We start from the raw sequence: 22,798 nt of genomic DNA on the forward strand, positions 1-22,798 counted from the left end.
GAAGAGCTTTTTATTTCAGTTTGTTTTTAGTCTCATGAAGCATGACTATAAGTTTTAAACTCTTTGATCATTTCAACATCTGGATCTTCTCAGAACTTTCCATTTGTTTATCATCTTTTCTCTTGAAAATTGGTCACATATTTCTTTTGTATTGAGTAATGCTGGATTGTTTCCTGGACATCTTGAACATTTGAGAGTCTAGGTCTTTATTAAATTTCCTGAAGAATATCAGTTTGCTTTGCTTTGTTTCATAGTTTTAGCCCTTAGTCTGGTCGCTGCAGACTCAGCTCCTTCTGTGTTAGTCGGTCTGATGTCCATCTGCTTTTCAAAGCCTTTGTTGGGCTTAATGGCAGCACCAGCCTGGTACCTGCTAGTGTGTTTATATCAGAGCCATAAGTTGCTGCTTTATGGCCAGTGCATGTGCACATCAGAGGTGAATTGGAGGTTTGGCTTAGCTCAGACACAGAGTTTAGGTTATTCTCCAGCTGTTTGTACTGTGGGGTACTGTCATCCATCTATCCATCCATCTCCCCATTCCCAAAGGCCATTGTAATCTACCTTTAAAGTGGAAAGAGATTCTTCTTGGTTGTTTCCAGCATTACCCCTACTTCATGTAACCAGTGTTGTCTTTTAGGGTAACATGATGAAAAAAAGTGGCACAAAGGAATGAGAAGAAATAACCTCACTTTATGTTGTATTTTTTTCCTGGTTGCTCTGCCTCAAAACCAGGTTTCCTACTCAGTTTTTGGTGACCACCTTTCCACTTCCCCACTGTCAAGTATGGATGTGGGTGTGGTATGTGCAGATGTGCACTTAACCTAAGCCAGTGTGCAGTATGCATGAGACTAGAGGTTGACGGCAGAATGCTTTCCTTAGTCACTTCATCTTATTAAGATAAGGTCTCTGACTGGGAATGTTGCTCAGTTGGTATAGAGTACTTACCCAGCATGCACAGAGCCCCGGGTTTAGTCCCCAGCACTGCATAAATCAAGCATAGTTGTAGTCCCAGCATTTAGGAGATAGAAGGAGGAGGATCAGAAGTTTGAGTACATACCAAGTTAGAGGTCGGTGTGACTAAATGAGACCTTGCCTCAAAAATAGGAAAGGGATCTCCCACTAAATCTACAGCTCCCCTGTTTCTGCTAAACTGACTGCCAGTGAGCCCCTTGAATCCTTCCGTCTCAGCATCCCAGGAATTAGGGTTACAGAGGCATGCTCCAGACTCTTAAAATGGGTTTTAGGGAATTCAAGTTTTAAGTCCTCACTCTTGTGCTGAGCTCTCTTGCCAGCCCCTCATTTCTGTTTCTAAGAATTCCTTTCCAACTACTCTACCAGAAGTCAGATCTTTCAGTTTAGTACATCTCACTGCATTTCCATACTGACAGTGCCAGATGTCCAACGATAATTTAACAGAAAGAACTGGGAGGAAGCTGGGTGTGCTGGCACACGCCTTTAATCCTGGCACTCTTGGACGTAGAATTGGGTTGATCCCTTGAGTTCTGGGGCATCCTGGTCTACAACACAAGTTACAGGACACCCAAGGGTACAGGGAGAAACTCTGTCTCAAAAAACCAAACCAGCCAAAGAAAAAATAACTGGGAGAAAGAGAAGGTAATCTTGCAGTTTACTAAGTGAAATTAATCACCCTTTGAAGTATTGTTACTGAGTTATTTAGTCTTTGTTCTAAATAAGTTCAACACCATAGAGAGTGTTTACCCATAGTTTCCTTCTGTTGCTGGGCTCTCATTGTCCGGCCTGTTTTACTGCTCATTGAACATAAGAATATGCAGAGATTAGACACTGACCTAAAAGCTATGCATAAGAAGAAACTTGAACTGCATACAGGCTGCCTGGCCTGTTGAAGGCTGAGCTGTTGTGTTAGTGTGTCGTTCTCTCCTCTCCCCTCATTTGCTTTTGTAATACGAGTATTGAGTGCAGTGAGTTTTGTAAATCCTCTTTGAGTTCAGATCTTTTTGCTGAACAATTGTGTCTTTTTTCTTTCTCCCTGCAGTATACTACTATATGTAGTCAAAGGAGACCAAGCTCCCTCAGCAATGGGTTCAGAAATTGCTTTAGCTCATACTTGTGTCAAGTCACCTTAGGTAAATAACTAGTTCACTAAAGTGTGAGCCCGTTCAGCCAAGGTCTTTGCCACTTTATAACAGGGTCACCTTTGTTCCAGTCTAGTAACAGATTCCTTGTTTCTATTTGAGTTGTCAATACAGTAACTTTACTTTCCATGTTTCTGTCACTGTCCTTTTCACGACTATTCTAAACTTTCTCTAGAACTTGAAGAATGTTAGATTTTCCTTTGTCTTTTTTTAAATTTTATTACATTTATTTGTTCTCTCTGTGTGTGGCTCTTGGCTCTCTGTCTCTCTCTGTGACTTAGTGAGTCATGGGTGTGTGGGTATGGGTATATACTTTACACAGCTCATGTGGAGGTCAGATGACAAATTCCAGGAGTCAATCTACCATATGGGCGCCCCCCCCCCCGCAGGGATCGAGCAATCACGTTTACCTGCTGAGTTATGTCATCAGCCCCTCTTTCTGCAGAACTGCCTTTAGCAGTCCCTTGTCAGCAATATTGGCTTTTTCTAGCATGTATCTATAAAATCTTTGCGATAGCTTAGAGACCTCTTAAAGCCTTGATCTCCAGGTTGATGTTTGGGAATGATGTTCTAGAACCTGGTGGCAGGACTTTAGGTCTTTCTAGTCCTTGAAAAGGATGGTGGGACCCTGGCACTCTACTTACTCTCCTTGTCTCTTGCTCAGGAAGAGATGATCAGTTAGCATTGGCCATGTGCTTCCACCAATGTGGGTCTGTTCACATACACAAAGGATCTAGGCTGAAACCTCCAAAGTTATGAGCCCAAACATTTCCTTATGATATGTTGATTTTCTTAGGCCTTTAAAAACAGTGGCAGTGCTAGGTCACCCTCTTCCCATCTCTAGTCCTTATGCTCTCGCTGCAGTAGTAGTTACTATCTTTTGGGGTTTTAGTTCAGTTTGGTTTTTTTGAGACAGGGTTTCTCTGTGTATCTCTGGCCATTCTGGAACTCACTTTGTAAAGCAGGCTGGCCTGGAAGTCAGAGATCAACCTGCCTCTGCCTCTTGAATGCAAGATTCCTCACTTCTTTGTTTTTAGGTATTAGTTACAACAGTGCCCTGCTTCTTGTGGCAGTGTCTGTTTTAGTCAGGTCAGGTTGCTGTAACAGAATACTGAGGATTGGGTGACTACTGAAATGTATTTCTTAGAATTCTGGAAGTTGGGATTTCCAATATTGAGGTGGTAACTGATTGATGGTTTGTAAGGTCCCTCTTGGTGCCCACATAACTGCCTTCTATATGTTCTCTCATGGTAGAGTGATATAATAGCTCTCTGTCTCTGTGTCTGTGTCCTCCCTACCCCTTCTTTCCTTTCTCTCTCATATTCTCTGGTTTTTCAAGACAGATTTTCTCTATGTAGCCATGGCTATCCTGGACCTTGCTCTTTAGACCAGGCTGGCTTCAAACTCATAGAGGTCTGCCTGTCTCTGCATCCCAAGTGCTAGGATTAAAGGGGCTGCCACCTCCTGACTCGTCTCTTTCTCTTAACGCCATCTGTGAGAGTCCCATCATCATGAACTCATTCCCTCTGACAGCTCTTTCTCCAATATATCTCAAAGGGATATAAGCAGCTAATAACAATGAGACACTAAAGTGATCACAATGAGTGATTACAGGATCAGAGCTGAGTGCTCTAAGCGTTACATTCATGTCTTATTACCCACAGAGTTTGGGTTTCTACAGTTTTGTATGTGTGTAAAATACTAATGTCTAATACTAATGACATTCTAATGTCACTGAGATGCCATGGCTTTATTTAGCTTTCTTTGGTTTGTGCCTAAAAATAGGTGTTTCTCTAAGAAGCTGTTTCCTTTAAATGGTGGATGTCACTTAGAACTCAGCTCAGAAGCTCAGGTGTTACCTAGCTCTACTAGGTTGTCACTGCAGGCCTTCTGTCAAAGAGATAAAAAGTATTTTTGAACATCTTTATATCATGATTTATATTGATAATTCCAAACCAGAGTTAATGAAGTTTTCTGTTTTTTCTTTTTCTTTCTCCTTAATCTTTGTTTATAATAACATTAGTAAAACAACCTGGTGATGGTGGTGCATGCCTTTAACTCCAGCACCTGGAAGGCAGATGCAGGGGGATCTCTATGAGTTCAAGGCCAATCTGGTCTACATAGTGAGTTCCAGGACAGCTAAGGCCACAACAGTGAAACCCTGTCTCAAAAAACAAAAATAAATAAATAAGGTAAAAAAAAAAAACAAAATAAAACACCACCTGTTTCATATTAATTGAGACTCTGAAGCTAGCATTGCTGAGCTATTAGTAGACTAAATGAGACATTTTGTTAGATGCTGTCAAGGTCCTTCCCTTCCTGAGATCTTTGAGATCATAGGTTCCTGCCAGCATTGGAAGGGTGTCAAAATCTGCTGTCTGAATTCTTCACTGTCCTTAGCTCTAAAGTGACAAGTTTTTCCTTCTGTTTTTATGCTTTTGGTGCTCTAGTCAGTAACAGATAGGAGCAGTTTCCTGTCCTGGTTCTCACTGCTTTAAATACTTAAAATTGCTTGAGACAATAATTTGTCTTTTGATCATGATCACTTTAAATAGTCATCCCCACCCCCAGGCATTGTATTAGGGAAGTTGATGTTTTACAGGTTTCTGTCTATTAAAGCAAATACTGCCAGTGTCATATCTTGGTATTTTTATCTTGCCTATGTTTGTGGCCTTTCTTTATCTGATAAGTCCCAAACTTTAAGTCAGGGATTTTCAAAGAAGGGCCAACGCAAGAAAATAATTATGGCCGTGAGTCATTTTTAAGAGATCTGATCTGATCTCTCTCTCTCTCTCTCTCTCTCTCTCTCTCTCTCTCTCTCTCTCTGTGTGTGTGTGTGTGTGTGTGTTGGGGGGGGGTTATATGTGGAGGCCACCCTCACATCATTCCTCAGGCTTGGACTTGCCAATTAGGTCAGCTGGACTAGCTGGTAAGCCCCTGCCTCTGTCTTCACCTCTCCAGCACTACACATATAAGGGTATTATATCACTCACAACTTCTTACAGGAGTTCTCCATCAAACAAGGACTTCACTAACTGAGCTATCTTCCCAGCCCCCAAAGATCATTGTTTTGTATAAACAGATTATCTAAATGAATTTGCGTTAAAATGCTTTTAGTTGTATAGTAAATGTATTTAAGGTCATATGCTACTTAGTTCCATTTGAAAAGCAAGATTTTAGTATTAAATCTGTTACAGAATGAGAAAATATTGGTAAAAGTTTACAAGAAAAAGGTCTGGAGAAACAGCTCAGTAGTTTAGAACACTTGCTACTTTTGTAGAGGACCTAGGTTCTGTCCCTTGAGTGTCTGTCTCTACCCAAGCCATTTTCATGTTTTAATGAGAAGGTGGTTTGAATTAATTTGCTAAAAGCTATTTTTCCAATTTATTTAACTAAAGATACATTAAGCAGTAACCCTGATTAAATTTATCATGAGGTTTTTTTAAAAAAACAAAAACAAAAAACTTGTTTTGGTACTCTATTGACCCCAGCATGAAAATTTAAGGTCAAATAGTTCAGTAAAAATTCTGTACTAGAGCTGGAGAGATGGCTGTGTAGTTAAGGGCACCGGCTGTTCTACCAGAGGACTTGAGTTCAATTCTCAGCATCCATATAGGCATTCACAACTGCCTGTAATTTCAGTTTCAGGGGCTCTAACACTCTTCTAGCCTCTGTGGCACTGCTCATACATGATGCACATACATGCAGGCAAAACACTCATTCATGTAAAATTTTTTCTAAAAATTTAAGGCTTATGACTTTTCCAAAATAATAATGTATATGCCACAAAGATTTGATCAGTTTCGTAATGTATGTTCTACACTCAGGTGATATATATATATATATATATATATATATATGCATGTTTATGGTTCTGAAATCTAGATGGAAATAAGACGGGCCTCTTTCTTGTTTTCAGGGAACATTATTCTGTTTTATTTCTGCAGACGAAATACCATGGAACTTTTGACAATATAGGTTTAAAATACATTCAGAATGATGGTTACCTTAACTAGCATAAAGGTAGCTCTGTGTGTGTGTGTGACTCTTCTTGGGCTTAGAACAAATAAAAGCCACAGAAATAAGGCCATCTCATAGGTAAGGAAAGTATTTCACTTGTAAATTCTGTTTTTATTTATTTTTATTTTAGCTTTCTGTATTCCTTTTTTTATTAACTTGAGTATTTCTTATTTACATTTTGAATGTTTTTTTTTTTATTTTTGTTTGGTTGGATTATGTTTTTTCAAGACAGGTTTTCCCTCTGGATAGCCCTGGCTATCCTAGAACTGGCTCTGCAGACCAGGGTGACCTTAAACTCAGAAATCCATCTGCCTCTGCCTTCCAAGTGCTGGGATTGGAGGTGTGAGTACCACACCCCACACCCCACACCCTGCTAGAGCTTCCTTTTTGTGATGTGAGTCTTGCAATGTTGCTTAGGACACAAATTTGCTATCCTCCTGTCTCAGCCTCCGGAGTAACTGGAATTGTATGTGGGTGCTGCCATACCCAGTTTGAGCTCTTTTTTTTTTTTTTTTTTTTTTTTTTTTTTTGAGTTGCTCATATTAGGTAGTGAGATCGTAGAGGTTTTGTTGAATCTCTCACAGTGACAAGAGAAACTACAGCAAGTGACATGTTTAGAATATTTAAATATGTGAAAGACTTGAACTGCTCCTGTTGACCTGATCCAAGTAGATGGCACACTGAGTCCGCTTCCTTGTAACCATGCCCTGCTTTTCACTTTCTGCTCAGTAAACTGAGTGTTGAGCATATATACTCATGTAGAGGATAACATATAGGAAATGAAATTTACGTGTGCATTTCACTGTGGTGGAACCAGTGGGTAGATTGTGGTTATTGGACACCTTTTGGAGTGGTGCTTTAGCTTTACTTTCCAGTATTATTTGCTTCCAGGAGAGGGAAGCCGTTACTACAGATTGAATTGTTCACATTTGCATTAAACCTCATAGGTTGACTACATAAGGAGACTTGGATTTTCGTTTCCAGCTCTGTTACTAAATGGATAGGTTCCCTACTCTGTTATACCCAATCTTTTAGAACGTGCCTTTTTTGCATTACAAGTTAGAAGGCCAAAGCATCGTTATGTATCAGTGATGAAGATTTTGTGGGAGAGACTAGTGAGACCTGTTATGTTTGCCCTTGAGAGCAATGGTCAGACTTAGTAAAAAGAATTTATTTTAATTCAGGTGTCAAACCACACACACTTTACCATATTAGTTAGCACTGTCATATAGGAATGTAGCCTGGGAAGGATTGAGATTTCCAGGCACTAGAGTCATTTTATTTGTATTAGGCATAGCCCAGGCCAGTAAGGGCATCATTAACTTTCTGCATACTTTAGAGCCATTTTATATTTTTAAAATAGATATTCTTTGTTCACTTAAGCCTGGAACAATGAGTTTTGATGCATACCTTCTCTGCTTCCCACCTGTGCTGTCATTTACTACCCACCTACTCTTTCCTCATTTTTTATCCTCCCATCAGGGCTTAATTTTCTTTTTACTTCTGTCTATTAAGCTTTCTTACGCCTGGTACTGTATAAACTACAGACCCATGGGTAGGGATGGCTATAAGTCAGTATGACCCATAGAAAAGTGCCTGGGTGCAGGGGCTGTCTGGGACTTGTTCTAACGTGTTACTGTGTAGCATTTTCTAAGGATACCTGTGCCAAAGGGAGTGGCCTTTGTTCTTTTTCTCTTCTTGTATCATTGCTAAAATATGGCATTGCTGTTCTTTTAAAGTCCTCATGTTTTCCAGTACAGAGCTTTCTTCTTTTGGCTTTTTTTGGTTTTTCAAGACAGTTTCTCTGTATAGTTCTGGCTGTCTTAGAACTAGCTCGGTAGAACAGGCTGGGCTCAAACTCAGAGATCCACGGCCTCTGCCTCCCAAGTGCCAGCATTGAAGATGTGTGCCAACTCTTTCCTCCTGGCATTGCTATTCTTAGTTCTTTGTGGTTGAGAGTTTATTCATTGGCCTGTTTGATTTCTGGTTCCGAAAAAAGAAAGAAAAATGAACTTCATCCCTCTGTACCACTTCTTTACAAAGTAGCTCTTGTTTGAGTTTCAGAGGATGATATTCTGTGAGTGGAAGTTGGAGGAAGCGTTCCAGTAGTCTGTATCTTCTCAGTAGTCTGTATCTTCCTGAATTTGGTAGTCTGGTTTGTTTCCCTTGAACACTAAAAAGTAACTTTTTGCCATTTTGGGTTTACTCAGTTCCAATTTCTTGGCTCTATATATCCAAAGATCCTAATATTCAAACTATTTAACACTATTTACTTTTACTCTACTGTGTATCTCTGTTACAGCATTTGCCACTTATATTTTGACCTTGTTAGTTTGATAAAATGCTCTTTTTGGCTGCTGGTGTGCGTGTGCATGTGTGTGTATCTGTCTGTCTGTCTGTCTTAGTGAGCAAAAAAATGGGGATTGTCTAGAAAATCGCCATATTCTTTTTCTGGGGTTGTTCATAGTTACCTGTTGTACACACCTTTTAACCTGAGTGCTACATTCGTTACAGTTAATTTTTTGTTATTGTTTCGTTTTTGAGGCAGCATCTCTCTTTGTAGTTCTTGCTGTCCTAGAACACTGCTATGTAGACCGTAAACCAGGCTGGCCATGAACTCAGAAGAAATTCACCTGCTTGTGTGTATGTATGTTTATGAGGTGGGGTTAATATGTGTGCTTGAGGAGGCCAGAGGTCAGTCTCAGGAACCATCATCTTGTTTGTTATCATAGGTCTCTCATTAGTTTAGAACTCACCAAGTATACTAGGCTAGGTGGCAGTGAACTCCAAGGACTTATTATCTCTACCTCCCCAGATCTGGGATTACAAATGTGCCACCAACACCCAGTCTTTTGTTTAAGTAGGTCATGGGGATTAAATTTGGGTCCTCATGCTTGCAGAGCAAGCGCTTCACCAGTTAAGCAATGTTCCCAACCCACAGTAATTCTCTGTATGTGTGTACACGTGTGTACATGTGAAGACACTGTTGGTGTGTTCCTCAATTACTCTCTACTCTGTGTGTGTGTGTGTGTGTGTGTGTGTGTGTGTGTGTGTGTGTGTGTGTGTGTGTGTGTGTATTATAGGATCTTTCACTGAATGTGAAGTTTGCCCCTTTGTCCAGACTGGCTGGCCAGTGAGCTACAGAAATCTGCCTGTCTCTGCCTCCTGCTTGTAACCCAGGCATTTTACTACTAAAACATCTCCCTAGCCTCCTGTGATGGATTTATTGATTAATTAATTAATTTTGGGGTTTTTGAGAGAGTTTCTCTATGTAACTCCTGGCTATCCTCTGACTCAGAGATCCACTTGCCTGCCTCCTGAGTGCTGGGATTAAAGGTATGCATCACCACCACTCAGCCTGTAATTATTTTTAATCATCCTTTGGAAGTATATTGATTGGAAAAGAGCTATTGATTTACTGAAAATGACACAGCCTGATACGGGGTCTCATGCCTATAATCCCAGCATTAAAGAGACTAAAACAGAAGGATTGCTGAGTCAGAACCAGCCAGGGCTACAGTGTGAAACCCTCTCTCAAGAAAGAAAAAAAGCAGAAAAGAAACTTGTATATCCAGCTATCTCCATTTGCTTTAGATTGGCAAATAGAATTTCAGACGGAAATCAGCAAATAGGCAAACTTCTAGCAGTAATTATGGTAAAATAATCTGAAACAGAAATGTGACCATGTAACTTTGTATGTGTGTATGTGTGTGTGTGTGTATGTGTGTGTGTGTATGTGTGTATGTGTGTATGTGTGAATAGTGATGTCAGTATTTTCTCTTTTTAGTTGCTCTAGGTCGAAACCAGCCTTTGAAAAAGGAAAAACCAAAATGGAAAAGCGACTATCCCATGACAGACGGCCAACTGCGCAGCAAGAGGGATGAATTCTGGGACACTGCGCCAGCTTTTGAAGGCCGGAAAGAAATCTGGGATGCCTTGAAGGCTGCTGCACATGCCTTTGAAAGCAATGATCATGAACTGGCCCAGGCCATCATTGACGGTGCAAACATAACACTACCACACGGTAGGTTTGCTGTCTTGATGACAGGGGGCACAGTCTGTCTCCAGTAGCAGAGAACCACCTAAAGAGAGACTTCTGTTTTTCTTTTATACATTACTCTTAATTTTTTATTATAGTAAAAAAATAGCTTTTTTTTATATTTTTTGACTGGTGGTAGTTTGTGTCTTGGTTCATTTTATGTTTCTTAATCTCAGAAAGAGAACATTTGCTAAATGGGTATTTTCTACTTTCTGTGTGGCTTAGTTGTCTCTGGAGACAAGCTCCCTTGTCTGCCTGCTTCCCTCTCTTGTAGTGTACATCCCCACCTGGTGGAAGCTGCTGCTACTGCTGCTGCCTTAACTACTTTCCTGTCAGAGCTGGGGAATCTCAGCTTAGGTTTTACCAAGTACAGAGACGTCCTGGATGCTCCTTAGTCGTGCTTTCCCATAAGTTAGCATAAGCAGGCCTATACTTTGAAGTTCATTTTTAAGAATTGATATTTGGAAAAAAAAAGAATTGATATTTGGGTTGGGGGGCATACAGAAGAGATGGCTCAGTGGTTGCTGCTCTAGTAGAGGATCTGGGTTCAGTTCCCAACCATTTGGTGGCTCACAAGTGTCTAAGGGTCCAGGGAAATCTGATTCCCTCTCTAACTTCTACAAGGACTGCATTTATGTGCATGTATATAATACCTACATATAAACGTACATACATACATATACACGTACGTACATGCATACTTAATTAATTACATGTATTAGGCAAACATATAAAAATAAAGTCTTTTTTTTTTTTTTTTTTTTTTTTTTTGGAGCTGAGGACCGAACCCAGGGCCTTGTGCTTGCTAGGCAAGCGCTCTACCACTGAGCTAAATCCCCAACCCCAATAAAATCTTTTTTTAAATGTGCTTTTATTTTCTATGAATGGGTCTTTTTTCATGTGGATGTTGGGAAACAAACACCTGTCCTAGAAGAACAGCAACAACTCTTATCTGCTGAGCCATCTTTTTAGGCCCAACTTCAAAGTTTTTAAGGATTGTTTTCCATGACTCTAACCAGAGCTGTACAAGAAATCTTTCTTGCTTTAGAATGTGACTAAGAATCATCGTAGTGTATGTGTGTCCAGGGACACATAGATGCTAAACTTGTGCACTCACTCTCTTATGGTCTCCTTGATTCAAAAATGAAATGGTTGACTTTATGCTGAGGTTAGGTATTAGTCTTATCTGTGTACTCTTTGTTCTCTTGATTTGTGTATTTGTGTTCTTCCGTTTAGCTTTTCAAGTTAATAGCTTTCTAGGTTGTTTCTTCAGACCTATATGAGGGACAAGCACCTACAGGTACTGTTGTCCTCTGTTCATTATTTTGCCACCATTTTTACCCCAAGGTCTTTTTATTTTATTTGTAGAGGGGCAGGGCTTTAGTAATTTAATCATCTGCAGAGTGTTCTTTGACGCTTTGTCCAGTACAGGATGTTTTACTCTTAAGCCTTGCCAACTTTCCAAATCCCCATTATACTCTAGTTAGTCGTGCCTCTAAGAAGCACTCCTTGTTTAATGACTGTCTGTTATTTATTATGAGCATAGGCTCATATCCCTAGCATTTATTTAATACCCACTTTTCCACACACACGTAAACATGATTGCTTCTATATTGGATTATTTGAGCGCCATTTCAGGATGCCCACTGAGTTTCCATTTTCAAGCTAGTGTTTAAATTCTTTATCTCTTCCATGATTGTAGATTAGGAGATGGTGACATGGTTTTCTATCTGCCCCTTCAGCTATTCCATTAATGTGACAAAGAATGAAGGTTCTGCTTTCACAAAATTGTATTACTCATTTCTTTCTGATGTTTACACCCCTTATTTCTCAAGCGGAATCTATTGTGGTTGTTTTAATCTAGAATCCTGGAACTTTGAATTCCTCATTTTATATGCAATATAGTTACCTGTAGCTAATTAATATACTCCAAATTGTGACTTAATTTAAAAGCTCATGGAGACAGGGATCAACAAGATGGCTGAGCAGTGTTGGCCATCAAGTCTGATGACATGTGGGTTTAATCCCAAGAACCAGCACAGTAGAAGGAAAGAGAACCAACTCCCTCAAGTTGCCCTGTGATGTCCATATGTACACTATAGCATGCACACATACACACAATAACTATTAAATAAATGTAACAAATGTGTTTTTAAATGCTTTTAAAAGTCTATAAAGGTAAAGTATCTGCTTTGTGTATAGCCACACTCTATGCAGATCCTGTAAGTATAGACTCAAGTCTCTATTAAATATTTAAGTCAGATTTCTGCTCATCTACATGAATTGCCAAAAAGTAATGTTGCAGTGCTAGGTATGATGATGCATGCTTTAATCTCAGCATTCAGGAAGCAGAGATAGGTGAATCTCTGAGTTCAAAGCCAGCTTGGTTGGTCTACTTAGCTCGTCTAGTAGAGCCAGGCCTGCGTAAACAGACCCGATCTCAAAAACCCTAGACAACCACAGTAATAATTTTTCCTGGCAGCCCCGTCAACCAGCACATCATGTCTTTAATACTAGAACTTGGAAGGCAGAAGTGACGATCTCTGAGTTTGAGGCCAGCCTGGTCTACAGAGCAAGTTTCAGACAGCCAGGGCTACACAGAGAAACCTCGTATTGAAAAACCAAAGGAAAGAAAAGGAGGGAGGAGGAGAGATTGCATATATTCTGCATAAGCGTAGAAGATCCACGTGATGTCTGAGCACGCCTCTCTCCAGTGAATTATCACAGACTTGTTGGCAACGATGTTTTGTCATTGATATCCTTGAATGTTTCTTTATTTTTCTCTAAAGCTTATCTATTGGTGAGCTCTCTTGGGTGGGGCTGTCAATTAAGCTCTGCCATATATCCCTAATTTGCCATCAGTTACAATTCAGCTGCTTAATTAGATGATTTTACTTAGACCTGCTCGGTGGTAGATTTTTGACATCACTTGTGATTCTACTGTAGTGATTAAAGCTATGTGTGGCTTTAAACAAATCATTTCTGTGACCTTCATTTCTCTTTGTCACATGTGGACCGTGGTGCACATGAGTCTGGTTGGGTGAATCTCTTGGGAGCTGTTTCCCATAGTGCCTGACCTACAGGCACTTACTAAACACTGGAGCTGTTGACTTTGGCTTTCTACACTGGACTCTGGCACTTACAGGTAAATTTCCTGCTCCACTCTTGACCTACAGATTCTGACCTGGCTGCATCTACCTTCCCAAAGCCTCCTGTCTGTAAAGAACCTTTCCCCCATAGTTTTTAAAGCATTTTTAAAAAATTGCCCTAAATTTCTTCAAGAGTTTGTTCCTTTTTTTCTCGAGGTTTAGTATTTTGCCATCATGTAAAAAATTCTAAAACTATGCTTTTGTTTTAATTTAGGTGTAATGGGTGTGTGTATATGTGTGCATCAACTCTCTTATCTGAAAAAGAACCCATTTTATTTAGGAGAAAACTGAAACAAGGAAGATCATATCTTTTGTAGGTTAAAAATCAGAGAATTAGATTCAACTCAAATCTAAAGAGTAACAAAAGTACACCCAGTATACAATTTCAAATCTGTGAATTTATAAAGCTATTATATAAGTCCTCTTCAATGTTTCTTCTATGTTTAATACTTTTAGTACCTTGCATATTTCCTAAAATACTTTAAGCCAATAGACTTTTATTAGTACTTAAGAGAAACAGTACATTTTCTTAATATACAAATGGACAGGAAATGCATATGTATAGATAGGCCTTTCTGTTTTTCTTAGGTGTCTTTGAAGGCCATTAATAAAACAGGCTAGGATGTTGGCCTTGGTGGGGCACACCTTTGGTCCCATCACTCACTAGGTAGAGGCAGGTGAGTCTTTGAGTTCAAGGTAAGCCTGGTCTACAGAGTGAGATCCAGGCCAGCCAAGGGTACAAAATAGAAAGACTCTGTCTCAAATAGAAAAGCAGTCCATGGAGTTCAGTGGTTAAGAGCACTAGCTGCTCATCCAGAGGACTCTGGTTCAGTTCTCAGCACTTGCATGGTGGCTGACAACATCTGTAATTTCAGGTAAGGGAATCCAGTACCCTCTTCTGGCATCTGTGGACACTGCACACGAGTGGCACATAGGCATACATATAGGCAACGGATGCAAAAATAAGAATAAATAAACTATTGATTGATTGGCTGATTTTTATTGACTAAGCTTCTCCTCCCTCCTTTCTTCCCAGTCTCAGACTATTACCTCCACTCCCGTTCACTCCTCTTCCCCTTCTCCTCAGAAAAGTTTGAGACAGGTTCTCTCTGGAATTCACAGAGATCCACTTGCCTTCCCCTACCCCTAAAGACACACCCCACCACTGCCTGCCCTTTTCTCCCCACCTCAATCCAGAGGTTCCAAGGTAAAAAGCATTTGGCAAACAAGCCCAAGGACCTGAATGTGGTCCCTGGAGCCCATGTTAAAGATAGATGTAGTCACACATCCAGCCAAAAGTATTCTTTGAACAGTAGAAACAAGACACTCTGCCTTAAAACAATGTGGAAGACAAAAGAACAGACTTCAGAATGTTGTCCTCTGACTATACACATGCTCACAGCATTGTTTTTTTTTTAATTAAAAATAGAGGAAAAAAAAACTTGAAGAAATGAACAAGGGCCAGATAAGGTGCGTGCCTGTGGTTCTGGCACTTGAGGGTCTATAAAGCAAGAAGATCACTTGTTGAAGGCCAGCCTGGGCTACATAGTCAGAACCTATCTTCAAAACTCTAGGTTGCTTAAAAGTCCTAAGGAATGGAGAGAGGAATAACTATAATACAGATAGTTACTTTTACATAGTTGATTTTCCCTTGACTGTTGTAGTGTTTAAAAATGAAACCATCCTTAGTAAGGAGCCTGATGACTGATTAATCATAAATGACATATCATTTTCTTCTTTCTGTCCTCTAAGAGACAAAGGTGGCTGAGTGTTACAAACTGTGAATGTGTCTGCTCCTCACTGCGGTCATGCTTTTTCTTGAATTAGAGTGATGAAGCCTGAAAATAGCTGTAGTGGGAGGTTGTTCCTGAATCAGGAGGCTTGTCTCCTGCAGAACACCTCCTTTCCCAATTGTTTGGGGGGGTTGTGGGTGAGGGTGGGATGGGGAAGAAACAGGGTTTCTCACATCCCAAGGGAACAGCTGTATCAACTTCCACTACTTATAAGGCCTGCTGGGCTTTCAGTAGACACCGGATGCAAGTGCTTCTGACCTGCTCCTCAGCCCCCTTAAGGAAATGAAACCCTGGAACTAGAGATTAAATGTCCCCTGTAGAAATTCAGCAAAACGTTACACAGTGTTTAATGCTAGTTTGACCATCAGGTGACTTCAATGATAGGTATTTAGGTAAGACAGTTTGACCTCTGTTTGCCAGGAGAGACATTAAGCCTGGCTCCTCTAGTTGCCACAGTCCTGCTGGCTGGTTAGGGGATGACAAATCTGTCATGCCTGGCTAGAGCCCCATCGTGGTCTTTCCAGGGTTTTTAGCAGTGCTACAGTCAGTCCTGAAGACTGCTCCCAAGGGCTGCTGAAAGGGTAGTTGATGGCTTTTTGACATTATTATTCATTTGTAGGGAAATCCATGAAGGCTGAAACTTTATAAAACAGATCCATTTATTATATTGCTGTTTGGGAAATCTTTACAAATTTCTGTATGCAGGTTTGTTTGTTTGGATCCTTTTGAAACAGTCTTAAGTAATCCAGACAGGCCTCAAACACAATGTGAACTGAGGCTGGCCTTTCCTTGTGTTCTTGCCTCTGCTTCCCAAGGACTAGTATTACAGGGGTAAACCACCATGCCTGGCTCTAGTGAAATATATTGAAGCCTAATTGAAAGTAGCCAGAGAAAACACTTAACCAAGGGAACTAGGATATCCAAGCTAATCATCTAGATAAAATATAAATAAAAACACTTTTAGAAAATTGTGGAAGAAATCACAACAGCCTATGAGGCTTCCTAGCTTGGCGAGATGATGCCTTCCTTGGCAGGTACTTATCCTGTTAACTGGTTATCTCTGACAGATGGTACAGTAGGTTTGTGACAAGGGGAAAATCTGCAATGGATATGAGATAATAATGTAAGCAAGCCTGGCTAGAACATTGGAAATAGTGGGGGATTGAGACAAGCTGAGCTTTGGTGCCAGAGGGTCGTGATTGAAACCTTCTGTAAGTTCCTAATGTAGCCAAGACTGAGTATGATTGTACCAAGGGAGTAAATCCCCACAATGGTCAGATTTTGGAAAAGTACCTTTCTCTTATGCATAAACACTCCAGTCTTCTGTGAGAACAGGTATGTATGCGTGTGTGCATGTGTGTAGGCAGAAACCCAAGATCGGTCTGTGTTGGATGCCCACCCGTGGACCCTTCTAGTTTTCTGGATTCTACAGATGCTCTAATTCAAACACACAGCTAAAGATTAGACATTGGGGTCCACATGGGCGTAAGAACATGTGACCTGTGTCTTTCTGGGTGTGAATCTAATATTTTTCAGTTTCATAAATTTACCTACACATTTCATGATTTTATCTTCCTTTGCAGTTTATAGGTACCATGGCTTCATTATCCGTTCATCAACTGATGGACATCTAAGCTGACTCCATGTCCCAGCTCTTGAGAACAGAGCATTGATGAACAAGGACAAGCACTTGTATCTCTGTAGTCGGCAGCAGGCTCCTTTGGGTATATAGACCAGGAATGGTCTAACCGGGCCATACAGTAGGTCTGTTTATAGTTTCTGCAAACCACCGTACTGATTTGCATAGTCAGCCCAGCCTTTTACACGGATTCTGGCCATCAAAACTCAGGTACTCGTGCTTGTGAAGCAGGTACACCATCAACTGAGCCGACTCCCCAGTCCTCACTGGGTTTCCTTAAGCAAACCTTTCCATCTTCCATTGCTCTGTTTTCATTGTTGTGGTTGTTTTTCAAGGCCCTGGCTGTTGTACATAACTCAGGAACTTGCTTTGTAGATCAGGGTTGCCTCAAACTCAGAGATCCACCTGCCTTTGCCTTCCAGTTATTGTAGACCTGACAGTGACAGTACTAAGTCTTTCCACCACTGTGTTGCAGCCTGATAGCACGTAAGCGTCTGCGTGGGCACACTTCCTTTGGAGTGCTGTGGGGCTGATCTTCCACTCCCGGGGTTGTCTTTGACTCACTGGTAAATGTTGTCATGCTATTAGGCTGTACAGCATGCCAGCTTCGTACTCGCCATGCCTTACATTTTTCTCTAAGTCCATTTAACATCTTATTAACAGAATAAGCTGTATGCTCTTATCTTTATGTTACAGATTTATTCAGGAATTTGATGACTGGTTATTTCATTGTTATTTACTAGCTGTGTAACAAAACTTAACGTCATCAATTTTCCCATCTGCAGAACATGTACAGTAGACTTACATAGACTTTCTGCTATAGTTTTGAGGATTAAATGTTTTTATATATAAGTGTGTTTGTGTTTAGGTATATGGTTGCATATACAGCATGCACAGGGCTAGGACTAGTAAGCATTCTGAAGTGTTTGCTGTTGTGGTTGAGTGTGTGGATTGAATGTGGCTGCTTAAGACTTGAGCACTGACAGCACAAGTGGATATACTTATTGAAGGGGGAATCTCAGAGTGCCCCACCCCATGCATGTGTCTAATGATTGCTGACAGAGGATTAGTCTTCCCCAGGGAAGTGCCCCTAATTGATAACTTTTTTTTTTTAACTTTGGTGGTTCTTTGTAAATTTCACATTATGTATCCTAATTCTACTCATCTCCCTGTCCCTTCATATCTTCCCTCTGCCCTTGCAACTCCCCCACCCCAATAAAATGACAGTGACAACAAAAACCAAAGAAACAAGAAAAAAAATCTCATCCTGAAAGCTGTAATGTGTCACAGTGTGTCACACAGTGTACCCTTTTGTCCCCATGTCTTTACTTGCAGATACTCATTACATTGAGTCTTTGTCAATACTGGATCCTCACTGGAACTCCTCTCGAATATCCATCCTGTTATTGCCCTGTGTCATGGAGATCCTACAAGCACAATTTGTATCTGCAAGACCAATCCCTTCCAGCAGTTCATAGATGAAGTAGATGTTATGGGAAGAGCCAAAGCCCTCTATCTGGGCCTGGATAACAGCTGCATTTGCCACACCACCAGGCGAGCCCTCCAGCACTGCCCCAGCTAGCTCACCAGTGCTGCAGCCAGTGAGGAGCAGGGCCAGCTCTCATGGGGGGTGAGGAGGGCTACCAATTGGTTATATAATAGAATGTGGTCAACCCTAAAGTCATGCACATACAACAGTAAAGGAAAGTTTTAGGTTTTATTTATATATTTGTCCATTTATATATGTATGTGTGTATATAACAATAATTAAAGAAAAGAGATCATAATTTAAGGGGGAATATGGAAGGGATGTAATAATTCTATTTTAATTACCCTGCTAAGAGGCAAGAAACTCAGATACCCTGTCTGTGGTTGGGGAACTGCTTTCCACTGACACCCGGTGTTAGCAAAGTATGGATTTTGGGTAAACGTCTCCATCTTCCAAAGTGCTTAAATAAATAGCCTTTTTTTTTTTTTACTTGAGCTATGCACTAAGCTTTTTTTTTTTTTTCATTTAGAAATAGACTTTTTAATGCCAAAATTGCACCATAATTTATTGGAGTATGCTAAAATTCTCCATTCTTTGGGACTTTAGGAGTACTGTTTAATTCAGCAACAGAAAAAAAATGATACACAAGTGTTTATCAGAACCCTGTAATTTAATCTTTCCAAATAGCTTTACGCACACAGAAAATGACATATGTGCTGATGCTGTAAAAGTGTATGTATGGGGTTGGGGATTTAGCTCAGTGGTAGAGCGCTTGCCTAGCAAGTACAAGGCCCTGGGTTCAGTCCCCAGCTCGGAAAAAAAAAAAAAAAAAGACAAAAGTGTGTGTATATGGGGGTCCTGCAGACTGGGGGTTACTCTTTCTAAACTTGTCCCTTTCTGCTCTTCAATTAGTGTAGGTCTTTCAGATCTGAGTCTGAAGCAGTTAAAAACTAAACAAAGAGTCTTACAGCTTCATGGTGTGGCTTTGCCTGTCTTCCCCCAGGCTGTGATTTTTCTTTTTGTTCTGCCAGCTCTCTGGCTGTGCTGTATGAGCAGTTGTACAGTCAGGTAGGTGTGTGAACAGTTCTCCCTCTCAGCTCTACTCAGCTGTTACTCTTCACACAGTTGCTGCTCTGTGCTCTGCCTCAGCCAGGACACCTGGTGCTGACCCCTATCTTCATCTCATTAATCCTGTGATGCCCCCACAACACCCACTTCTATAGCATTTCTCTGTCAGCTCAAATAAGTCTAGTTGCTTTTCCATTTCCTGACGTCTGTATGGCAGAACTTGAATTTTCATGTACTTGCCTGCAGTGGTTCTGTTCTGTATTTGACTTGATCAGAGGCTGCTGTGGATCAGGGCAAGCATTACTCGGCCTCACCTTGGTAGTGTTGTGCTGCACTTCATGGTGTTGACTGTTAGCAGACACACACTCTGGAGTGCCATTGCTCTTGTGTGTATATCCTCTTCTAACAATAGCAACATTGTCCTTAGTGAGGAGCAGCAAGACGGTGTGGTATGAAGAATAGATTTTTCAAAAGACATTAGCCACAAAGGACTCAGTCTGTTCTGAGTAGTTATTTCTGGGATAATCCCCACCTATGGACTAGAATATACACAAATATTATTTTTTGATTGATCTATGGTTTCCATGTGACTATATCCTAAAGATGAAGTTGTCATATTTAATTAAGTGATCTGGATGTCCCTGTATTAATAGTGTGCATATTGTACAGGATTCCATTGGGCTGCTTTCACACAGGTAATATACTTTGAGTGTATTTTCCCTAGTACTCCACACACTACCTTTGCCTTGGCAGCCCCGACCCCGACCCCCAGTCCTCAGGACTCCACTTCATAACTCTTTTTCTCATGTGTATGGGTATTTTGCCTGCATGTCTGCACCTCATGCATGCAATACTCCAGAGGCCAGGAGAGGAAGTCAGGTCCCCTGGAACTAGAGTTACAGATGCTTGTGAACCCCCATGTGGGTGCTGGGAAAACCCAGGGTCCTCTGGAAGAGCAACCAGTAAGTGCTCTTAATCTCAGTGCCATGTCTCCATCTCCATGTATAATTTTTACATGTGTGTACAGACTGTTAGAGATCTTCAATGTAGCCTCTTGTTTCCCCTGAATTCACAGCCTCCCTCATTATCAGCATCTATCACAGGACAGTATAGTTGTTAAAATGAGCGAACCAGCATTGTCACATCATTAGCACCCGAAGCACATAGCTTACATCAGGGTCACCAGCAGTGCTAGTGCTGTACTCTCTGGGTTTGTACAAATTTATAATGACATCTGTTTGCCAGTAGTAGTACCACACAGAGTGGCTCTACTGTCTTAAAACCCTGTGTGTTCCACCCATCCCTTCTTCCCTCCAACCTGTCACCTGGCAACCACTGTTTTTTGTTTTGTTTTGTTTGTTTTTGTTTGTTTGTTTTTTTTAAGTATCTTACTATTTTTGCCTTTTCCAGAGTGTCTGATACTTTGACAGTGAACCCTTTCAGACTGGCTCTTTTTAGTTAGTTTTTTTTTTTTTAAGATTCATTCATTTATTATATATAAGTACACTGTAGCTGTCTTCAGACACACCAGAAGAGGGCATCGGATCTCTTTACAGATGGTTGTGAGCCACCATGTGGTTGCTGGGATTTGAACTCAGGACCTCTGGAAGAGTAGTCGGGTGCTCTTAACCACTGAGCCGTCTCTCCAGCCCCTTTTTAGTTAGTATTTAGTACTGCTTCCTACATGTCTTCATTTTCTTTGTAGTACAGAATAAAATTTATTGTGTATTCTATAATTTATTCACTCACACTAAAGGACAACTTACTTGCTTCCATGTAAAGATTTTGAGTGGACTCAAGTTTTCACTTCCTTTGGATCATCTAGTAAGAAGTTGTCAGAGTGAAGGCTGAATATGGTGGCGTATACCTGTAATTCCAGCATTTGAGTGGAAAGGCAAGAGGCACTCACAATTTGGAGCCAAGTCTTAGCTATGTATAATAAGTTTGAGATCAACCAGACTACATAGTGAGAGCCTGTCTCAAAAGAAATGTTGTCAGGAGGATCTGAGAAAAGTTGGAAAGGAAAAAAATGTGTCGTTGTTGTTGTTGTTAATGGTAATAATAAAGAAGGGTTCTATTGAGAGAGGAAGGGAGCACAGGGTGGGGACAAACTGTCCTTCAAAGTAGCTGTGAAGGAAACTCCTTAGTGCTGCATCTCCCCGACCTTGGTATTGTCAGGACGCTGGACTTTGGCCATTGTTGAACGGTTAGTTTACTTAGTGTGTGCTGTTCCACACCATTTCATCAGTCTGTCTTCCACCTGATCGTCTTTGTGAAGACTTTTACTAAGGTATTTGAATTTTTTTGTTTTCTAGGCTTTTCTGTTTGTATTTGTTGTTTTGAGACAAGGTTTCACCGTATGCCTAGGCTGGCCTGAATGAAGCTCAGTTGTAGTGAGGGGATTACAGTGTATCTACACTGGGGCTGGTCTTCAGCTTACTTCCTCTGTCTTGTTTGCTTATTACTGAGTTTTGAGAGCTCTTTTGGTTTTTCAAGATGGAGTTTCTCTGTGTATCCCTGGCTGTCCTGGAATCCACTCTGTAGACCAGAATGGCCTTGAACTCACAGAGATACGCCTGCCTTTGCCCTTGGGATTAAATATGTGTGCCACCATTGCCTAGTGAGAGGTCTGTGTGTGTGAGTGTAACAGTCTCCTAATGTGTCTTGAAATTTTTCTTGTTGTTTGTGGGTGTCTTGTTATTTTCTTGGCTGTCTTTAGAGGAACCCAAGTTTTCTCGTTTCGATGAAAATCTGCTAATGGATTGTACACTTGGTGACACATGCAGGTCATTGCCAAGGCACAGCATTTAGAATTTTTTCTTTTGCTTTTAGTAGTTTATACCTTTGTATTTTGCATGTTTTTGGTGGCAGTGGTAGGGTGGGCACATGTGTGCTATGGCATGCATGAGGGGATCACAGGACAACTTAGGAGTCAGTTTTCTCTTTCCACCATGTAGGTTCTAGGGATTTAATTCAGACTGTCAGGCTTGGTGACAGGTGTCTTTAGTCACTGAGCCATTCATCCACCTGTGGTATATTTTTAGTTAATTTTTATGACAAAGGTAACTTCAATATTGAAATTAATTTTTTGATGGCTCATTAACCCAACACCTTTTGTTGGAAGCCTGTCTTTTCTGTGCTCCACTCCTTTGTGTCCTTTACACAGTGAATTAGTTCATTGTGTTTATGGGAGTCATACTTCTGGACTTTGATCTGTGTCATTGATCATGTTTGTGTTTTAATGCTGGTTTTTTAGGGTTTTTTTTTTTTTAATTTTTAAGATAACCTAGACTATCTCTGTCTAGGCTCTGTGTATCGATACTGTGATCCCCACACTCAAATCATGGCTGTCTTCCTGCTTCACTCTTCCAGGTGTTGGGGTTACAGTCTGAGCTACCATGTCCAGTTCCACACCACCTTGGTTACTACATAAACCAGTCTGTCTACATTAAGTTTTTCACCTTATATACAGTTTAGAGAAGATTGGCCA

General features: G+C 40.7%; 1 protein-coding gene across 9 annotated transcripts in view; it reads left to right on the forward strand.

The window, feature by feature from the left end:
- Nucleotides 1-22,798, forward strand: part of Ubtd2 (ubiquitin domain containing 2) — a 62,541-nt gene that overhangs the window by 35,536 nt on the left and 4,207 nt on the right. For 4 of the 9 annotated variants that reach the window (XM_039087138.2, XM_039087132.2, NM_001398573.1 and 1 more), the window contains one exon: nucleotides 9,919-10,155. The exons of 1 other annotated variant lie outside the window; for it this stretch is intronic. In XM_039087138.2, the coding sequence (XP_038943066.1) occupies nucleotides 9,919-10,155 (237 nt within the window). Of the gene's footprint in view, nucleotides 1-9,918; nucleotides 10,156-10,184; nucleotides 13,316-16,695; nucleotides 16,962-18,086; nucleotides 18,382-22,798 lie in introns of those variants that run through there. 4 more of the 9 variants (XM_039087135.2, XM_039087136.2, XM_039087134.1 and 1 more) reach the window with 4 other exon arrangements.

The sequence above is a fragment of the Rattus norvegicus genome, chromosome 10 (assembly GCF_036323735.1).
Source record: "Rattus norvegicus strain BN/NHsdMcwi chromosome 10, GRCr8, whole genome shotgun sequence".
Taxonomy (NCBI): Eukaryota; Metazoa; Chordata; class Mammalia; order Rodentia; family Muridae; genus Rattus; species Rattus norvegicus.